General features: G+C 41.3%; 1 protein-coding gene across 2 annotated transcripts; it reads left to right on the forward strand.

The window, feature by feature from the left end:
- The first annotated feature begins 4,037 nt into the window (after positions 1-4,037).
- LOC145448554 (uncharacterized) lies at positions 4,038-6,884 on the forward strand. 2 transcript variants are annotated; one of them, XR_013917952.1, is made up of 4 exons: positions 4,038-4,658; positions 4,721-4,791; positions 5,565-5,944; positions 6,005-6,882. XR_013917952.1 is itself a non-coding variant. In XM_080326962.1 (3 exons), exons 1-3 carry the CDS (start codon positions 4,507-4,509, stop codon positions 5,783-5,785), a joined length of 444 nt encoding a protein of 147 aa, XP_080183088.1. In that variant the 5' UTR covers positions 4,038-4,506; the 3' UTR covers positions 5,786-6,884. The 2 variants fall into 2 exon arrangements, 1 of the variants encoding a protein (XP_080183088.1); XM_080326962.1 differs by having other exon boundaries at positions 5,565-6,884.
- The last annotated feature ends 1,799 nt before the right edge of the window (positions 6,885-8,683 follow it).

Consider the following 8,683-nt stretch of genomic DNA (forward strand, 5'->3'; position numbering starts at 1 on the left):
CCACTGCTATATCGCGCATTTCCAGGCGCGTCGCGAAAATGAACAATTGGGACTTGATCTCCTGCCGCCATCCTGAACCGGAGAAAAGCGCGAAAATTACCTTCGTTCACAGCAGTTTCATGTGCCTCAGTTGAGTCTAAACGGCCTGCATCCCTGTGGCCAAGCAGCGAAATATTTTGGCGGTCGCATAATTTGACTGTGTCGATTATCGAAGACATGACCTTCCGATATATTTCAACCGGGCGTTTCCTGCCGCCATACAATATACATGAGTTCCTTAACATTTTCGGTCCGGAATGACTGCGCCAACGATTCACATCGCCGAACACTGAACAGCAAGAACGTGGAACTTTTCCCGCGATGCTCATTGCAAAGATCTTTCATCTTTTTCGAGTTGGTAAATGGGGTAGTCACAAATTGTATTAGCGCATTGCCGCCCGCCAATGCCCGAGAAAAAACATAACAAGGCACAGAGTAACCTCCATCCTCTGATGGGCTATATGTTTTCGCTGCTGTGTCTGTTGAAAAAAAAAACGAAGTTATTGAAGTCCCCTTTCTACTTGTTGCCATCTTCAACGATCTTATCTATCGATTTCCCAGCCTACGACTCTATCACTCAACCACATTCAACATCAATCAAACATTTCGATATTTATCAAGTTATTTCATAAAAAAATATCTTATTATTACGTCGCGTACCGTTGAGACGAGAATTCGAGAAGCCCTTCTCTCCTTGCAGAACGCTAGACTTGTAGTGTTCTTACCCGTATCTTCTTTTCGTGCGTAAGAGGCCCTGGCTACAAATCCCGTATGATATCGTCATTGGAAGTCTCCCGCCTGTCCAGCGTTTGTTCGTTCGCTGCGATATTACTACCGGTCGTATATATAACCAAAAATTAGTATAATCGGGCATCTCTATCCGGAACTAAGCGGGTTTTCCAATTTCTCGATTTGCAGTTTCAAATATTTGATCCTCAATCTCAGCTCTTCCTTCCTCAATTCACTTTCTTCCTCCATCATTTTACCCTCCCTTATCCTCAACTCTTTCATCCACGTCGTTTCATTCATTTTTTCCCTCATGTATTCCACCTTCACTGCTTCAATTACCTTACCTATGGTCTCGTCTGAAAATAAAATGACTTTGCCAATTTCGTTGGCCATTGGCACTATGCAGCCTCGGTATTTTTCTCACCACGACGATTACAGCTCGTTGATTGATTGATAGAGCTTGTGCTCATATTATTTTCTTCGCTCCCAGCATCCTCCTCCTCAATGACGGAATTGAGTACTACAACTGAAAATTATGAAAGAGTATTCGGTTATTCACTATACACCTGAGGTAATTTCACACGACTCACGCGACTTGCCTCCATCATCGTCGAAGGGATTATATTTGTGCCGGAACGACGGTTATAAAGCAAAATGTCATATTGAGCCGCCCCACATAGCATGGAAATTCAAACATACATGCCACTCCCTCACTCAGAGGGTCAACATCGACCTCAATTATCCCTCCTCCGGTTTTGCGCTGCTCTTTTTTCAGCTTCGCCGTATCAGCCTTATAGCGATCCTTCATGTTCTGCCATCTTTTTTCTGCCATTTTACAGATCGCTCGCAGCTGATGCCGGCAGCATTAAATTCGATCGAGAGCAGTTCCCACGCTCTCTCCTTGACAGCCACGCAAACGTTATCTGTTTTTTTTTCTAATAAGGGGCTCTGCCTACAAGCTCTAGTAACAAAGCCTTTTCTCCATCTAAAAAATTCGGCTCTCGTCGTACCATTGCATTCGAGGCCATATTTCTGTATCTGTTATTAAATAACATCATTATTAGGGCGTTTTTTTGACGTGTCAAAAAACGTGTCGTGGGTTCAAGCCACGACCGGTTTGGACCAAAGGCTAGGAAAACTGGTATCCGCGGTTGTCTCGCTAGACGCTCCACATCCTAGCACGTGCGGAGGAGAAGAGTGGTGGTGTATATTAGATGACCTTACCTAAAGCTAGGGCCGAGGCCAATTCTTCTACCGATCAAGAAGCCGGACGCATCACCACACACTATATGCCGTTGGGTCATTTCGAATAAAATTTAGCGGTTACTTGTGAGTGGTCATGGTCAGTGCTCAGTGGTCAGTGGTCAAAACGCCAATTTCTCCATATTCACGTTTATGACTGCTGTCATCTGGGCCTAATACTTGTATGAAATTTCCTACGCGGAGAAAAGATATGACCTACCATTACCATTTTTAACGAATTACCTCCGGGAGGATGAGTTAATTCCTTTTCTGGATTTAATAGTGGTATAAATTACATACCAATATGAAATAGCTTATTTCCAGCCGAAATTTGGGTGATGTGATCGTATTTCCAACAATACACCATTCCTTCGATCAGTTTGACCCTGTCAATATATCTTATCGGTAGGGTAACTTATACTTTGTTCCGGAAGATAAGTTACACCTTTTCTGAATCTAATATTCGTCTATTTTACACCCGAACTGGAGATAACTTATTTTGAGGTACACAAGTAACCCTAAAATCCACCTATATATTTCGGATCTTATTTTGAGGTAGACAAGTTACCCTAAAGTCCACCTAAAGATGTTGTATCTTATCGCTGCAGAGGCTAATTCATATTCGTTTCACGCAATTTGACCAAGCCAATATATGTTATCGGTAGGGTAAATTATACTTTGTTCCGGAAGATGAGTTATACCTTTTCTGGATTCAATACTGGTATAAATTACATACCAATATGAAATAGCTTATTTCCAGCCGAAATTTGTGTGATGTGATCGCATTTCCAACAATATTGCTTCGATCAGTTTGACCCTGTCAATATATCTTATCGGTAGGGTAACTTATACTTTGTTCCGGAAGATGAGTTATACTTTTTCTGAATCTCATAGTCGTCTACTTTACACCCAAACTGGAGAGAACTTATTTTGAGGTACACAAGTAATCCTAAAATCCAACTGAATACGTCGGATCTGATCATTACAAAAGGCAATTCACAATCGCTTCATGCAATTTGACCATGCCAATATATGTTATCGGTAGCGTAACTTATACTTTGTTCCGGAAGATGAGTTATACCTTTTCTGAATCTCATAGTCGTCGACTTTACACCCAAACTGGAGATAACTTATTTTGACGTACACAAGTAACCCTAAAATCCACCTATATATGTCGGATCTTATCGTTACAGAGGCCAATTCACATTCGTTTAACGCATTTTGACCATGCCAATATATGTTATCGGTAGGGTATCTTATACTTTGTTCCGGAAGATGAGTTCTACCTTTTCTGAATCTCATAGTCGTCTACTTTACACCCGAACTGGAGATAACTTATTTTGAGGTACACAAGTAACCCTAAAATCCACCTATATATGTCGGATCTTATCGCTACAGAGGCCAATTCACATTCGTTTCACGCAATTTGACCATGTTAATATATGTCATCGGTAGGGTAACTTATACTTTGTTCCGGAAGATGAGTTATACCTTTTCTGAATCTCATAGTCGTCTACTTTACATCCAAACTGGAGATAACTTATTTTGAGGTACACAAATAACCCTAAAATCCACCTAAATATGTCGGATCTTATCGCTACAGAGGCCAATTCACAATCGCTTCACGCAATTTGACCATATCAACATATGTTATCGGTAGGGTAAGTTAAACTTTGTTCCGAAAGATAAGTTAAACATTTTCTGAATGTAATAGTCATCTTTGTTGAACTTGGACTGGAGACAACTTATTTCGAGGTACACAACCCTCTGCAACATTCACCTAAATGTGTGTGATATGATCGCATTTTGCGACAATGCGCAATCGCTCCACATGATTTAACCATGTCAATCTATTTTATCGGTAAGGTGACTTATACTTTGTTCCGGAAGATGAGTTATACATTTTCTGAATCTAATAGTCATCTATATTATACCCAGACTGCGGACAACTTATTTCGAGGTACACAAGTATCCCTAAAATTCACCTAAATATGATGGATCTGGTCGTTCCCGGCGACAATTCACAATCGGTGAGACGCGGTGGCAATCTCATGTGCCCTAAGTTGTTCGCATAAGTGCAGTGGCGGCTCGTGACAATACCGGGTGGTGGGGCAAGGGCTGCAAGCGACTTTTTATCAAGATGACGCCACAATGGCGTTTTCCAACGTAAACAAGTAACTTAAAGGTCAACTGCATCTAAAAAATGACTTCGTCCTACTTCGTACGTTATGTGGTTAGGAATATGAATATAATAATAAAAATTCAAATTACATGATAGTTTTCAAGTAATTTAAATTATAAATCGAAAAGCTGAAAAACGGATATGAAATCATTCAGCTATGAAATGACGTCATGTGAGTGACACAAAAGTCCTGGTATAGCTCAGTGTGGTAAACAGATAGTTATTCGTGTTGGGATTGATTTTGATACTGGATTTGATTGTGAATATGGAAGGTATGAAGAAGATGAGGCACGGAGGTACATCTTGTGTCGCGTATGGTCGCTCGAATACGCGATATTCGGTACCCAAAGTGTCTTTTCATCGCTGTCCAAACCCTATTGCTGGAGAGGATTATGAAGACTGTGAAAGTGATATCCAATCCCTGTCAAGATAGCTTCCACCCAACAGAGTTAGATGGCGAGTCAGAGTGAGTACTTGAACAGTGTAATCATATTTGTACCAAGTCTTTACCAAGATATTGATTTGCAGGCATTCAGATTCAGAGGAATGTCTGGAGAGTAGCAAGATCCAGTTTGTGATTGTGGACAGAAATAAAGCTGGTGAGCATTTTTCAACATTGTCCAATGTGTCAATCAGCGTCGGACGTGCAAGAGTCTGGTTTAGGTAGCACATTGAGAATCAAGCAAGACTGCAAAAACTGCTCATACTCCAGATTTTGATTTACGGGTAGTGTAGATGCCTTTACATCCTTTAAAGATGAAATAGCCTACTTCACTGTATCAAAAAGAAACAAACTGCTCCATTCAGCATATATACATTAGGCTTACCATATTTCGGAAATGAAAAAAGAGGACACTTTTTCAGAAATTTCAGACATGCAAAAATGGAGAAGAATTCTCAAAAACCGGTAAATTTTTCCCACTTCATGATCGGTTGACTAAAAAAAAAAAAAAAAAAAAAAAAAAAAAAAAAGGTCTTCACTTCCGCTCAGAGCTCAAAATCACGTTTTTCACTCCACATTACCAGGTGGATGACTAAACAAAAAAGGTCTTCTTCTCGCTCAGAGCTGAAATCAACACTTTTCCCTCCGAAATACCCGCCGGAGCTTCACTTCTGCGCTAATTTGCGGCATATCACTCGCAATTTCCTCTAAGTCTGACCTAAATTTTCAAAAAAGAGGACAAAATCTCAAAAAAGAGGACAAAAGGGCGTCCTCCGAGGACACTTTCAAAAAAGTCAAAAAAGAGGACAAATCCTCTTAAAAGAGGACGTATGGTAAGCCTAATATACATGATACATATAGGCCTAATTAAAGTTACAATAAATAGCATCTTTGATTCTGTTGTTTACCATTATGATAATCCATTTTCAGATTCATTGGCATATGACAGGATTTGCGATGTTCTCTACTCAACGCGAATGAAAAATGACATACCCCATCTATCGCCGAATGGAGACACTGCTGGAAGTGAATCATTCAATGCCCTCCTCAATCATTTCTGCTCAAAGTTATATCACTACAACCATATTTCAGTCAAAAAAAGCCAGGTAGGTACCTTGCAGTTTCTCGCCTATTCAAAACAACCTATATAAGATTTTGGCATAATAACGATGCATTTTTGTAGGATGCAGTTGGCAATCCATCATTTCAATGAAAATTGCTCGAAAACTCAGAAAATGTCGAAAGAAGGAGCACCGCGGTCAAAAATTGGGAATGTTCGGTCCACAAGATACTTGAAAATTCAACATTTGGTAACTGCCGTTGATCTGACTGCATCATAAGATTTCGTCATATTGTTATGCATGTTCTAGATTACTGCAATGAGCTTGTAGAAGAAGTTCAAGCACTCATCAGAACTGGACCAGAAACTGTTGAGTTGAGCGACTGTGCTGAGACCGTTTCACCTCCTCTGACTAGCAGCATAATCAAAATTAGAGAGGAAGCGAAGCTATTGCCCGACATAAAACCCGATATGCTTTTCTGCCTGACACAGTAGCTATTTTGGTCGATTAGTTGTATGCGTTTATTATTTGGAATACAACTGTACCGTGTACATTCACAATGTGGCGTTACTGAACTGGAATCCTTTGTAAGAATTTGACGTAAATTTTGTTCGGACAGCAGTAACAACGCATGCAAGCAGGATTTTCCGCTGGTTTTTGCCACAGAATCTCCATACCCAGCGAACACAATTTCTGTAGGCAGTATGTTTCAACTTCCTGAAAAGTGAAAACAGGTGTATTAGTACGAGAAAAGTATTTGGCAACCGAATCAGAGACTCATCCCATATTCATGCATCGAACTCGATGTTATTATTCTGCGGCCATATTCCTGTCGATATCCGTAGTAGGACATCTCCAATACGTCAACGTCCAGACACACTGAATTGAATCCTGGCAATTCTGTGATACACTTTAATTCTGTCAGTAACTCTCGGAACCTCCTTACAGCACAAACTTATCAAGATGTCAGATATCAAGATACATGACTGAAACGAGCTATTACACTACAGACTATATATACAACTGTATTTCATGTAGTCTCGACGAGCGGCTTATGCGCTGAGCAAGCTGTAGGCTGATCATGACCCATCATCATGAAGCTGCAAGGGGTTCCACTGACGTGGGATCGAGCGCATCAACACCTGAACCAATCCGACATTTAAACGGTAATTTTGTAAGTTTGTGAAAAAATGATACTTACATTCGACATCCGAGTACCCGGACTCAGTCTCAATATCACTTGGCAAATCCGTTACAATGGAAACCTCGGCCATAACTGACTAGAATAAAAACTGCGAGAACACAAACAGCCGCTGTGACCGGTGTTGATAATATGTGTCACTCACTTGACGTCACAATGCACATTCTGCTTTTTCTGTAAACATGCCAATATTGGAACTTTCAGTCAAAATTACGGCAATTTCCGATTGAGTTGAAATACGGAAAGTCGGTAATTTCGTTATGAAAAAAAATTCTGAACATGATTCCGCAAAGTTGTTATGAAGATGCAGTTGACCTTTAATGATGGTACGGAACATGAATTTGCCGGCAACAGTGATTTTAACGTATGTGCCACGAGAGGTCCGCCGGTGAGCTGTGACTTGAAGTGTGGTAACTGCGTAAACGTCGTACGGAACGAAGATTCAACACGGTTCATGTTCGCACTAGACCTGGAAATGACTATAACTCGAGAGATAGCGTAAGCCTAACTGGAAAGGTCAACGAGTTCGGACAGATACGCAATTGTTATCTCATAGATTGGAGTAGTTATATAGATCGCTCGTGGTGTGCGTGGGGTTCTTATGGCGGGGTCGCGAGCGGCTGGAAAACCGGGGGTGGCGAGCGGCTCCTTATGCCTTATGGTGGGGTGGCGAGCGGCTATTGCGTCTTATGGCGGGGGTGGCAAGCGGCTCTTATTTCTTATGGCGGAGGTCGCAAGCGGCTGAGAAACCGGGGGTGGCAAGCGGCTTTTATGTCTTATGGCGGGGGTGGCAAGCGGCTATTGTGTCTTGTGGTCGCACGGTAACCCTTTTCAGCATAGGGATAGCTTGCACGCGGCTTCGTTGTTGGCATGTCGTACTTCGTGTTGAATATGTATCAAGTAAATAGTCATGTGATTGGTCCTTAGGTAATGTGTATATTCCAAATTACGGCGAGTACGACAATGATATATCGTTATTCTTATGGACGCGGCGATGATTCGTACTTTCAGGCATCTCTCACGCGGTGTTGAATATGTACGAGTCGCCAACAATAACCGCACAAACGGAAACGTGGCTTGTTGTGAGGATTAAGCAGTGCGTGCAACCTATATTTCGAATGACCTGTGCGCTGAATTATTTCTCGTCCAGCCGCTACTATCGATTATTACACTATTCCGTTCAGTGCGAAATAGTTTGATCGTAAATTATAATATATGATGTCGCAGTTTAGTCGTGTCAGATGACCGATCGTGTTCTCTTTTCTCGCTATTGATTGCTACCTGAATAATACTTTCGGCTTATTCGCTGTTTCGCACCTACAGAATAGTCTGCTGTTCACAGTCACAACTTCATCGCGATAGCACAATTTTCACACCTCGATCAGTAGAACAACACCGCACTAACCCAGTTGTCGAATCACATAGGTCATACATTTTACGCGAAATGAAATATTGTATTGTGGTATACAAATATGCAAACTATTCTTTCAATTCAACAAGTCTAGTTAACGAATCGATTTTCAATCTGCCGACACAGTTTTTAACACGAGTGAGTTGATATTTCTTCCCGGGTACGAGCGAGGCTTTGTTCCATTGATCCAAAACCACCTCGCCAGTATCATCCTTCAATGTAAAACTGTGTAATTTCAACTCCTTTCCGGCACCAGAATTGACCATCTTCTCCTCTCGAGAAACACAAGTAGCGGCGATCGAGACGTATTCATCTTTATTTACGTATACCGATTCACAGGTCAATAATGGGTATTCTTCAGTCGTATGTCTCGATT

The sequence above is a fragment of the Botryllus schlosseri genome, chromosome 10, assembly GCF_051294905.1.
Source record: "Botryllus schlosseri isolate E-star chromosome 10, Bs_hap1, whole genome shotgun sequence".
NCBI lineage: Eukaryota > Metazoa > Chordata > Ascidiacea > Stolidobranchia > Styelidae > Botryllus > Botryllus schlosseri.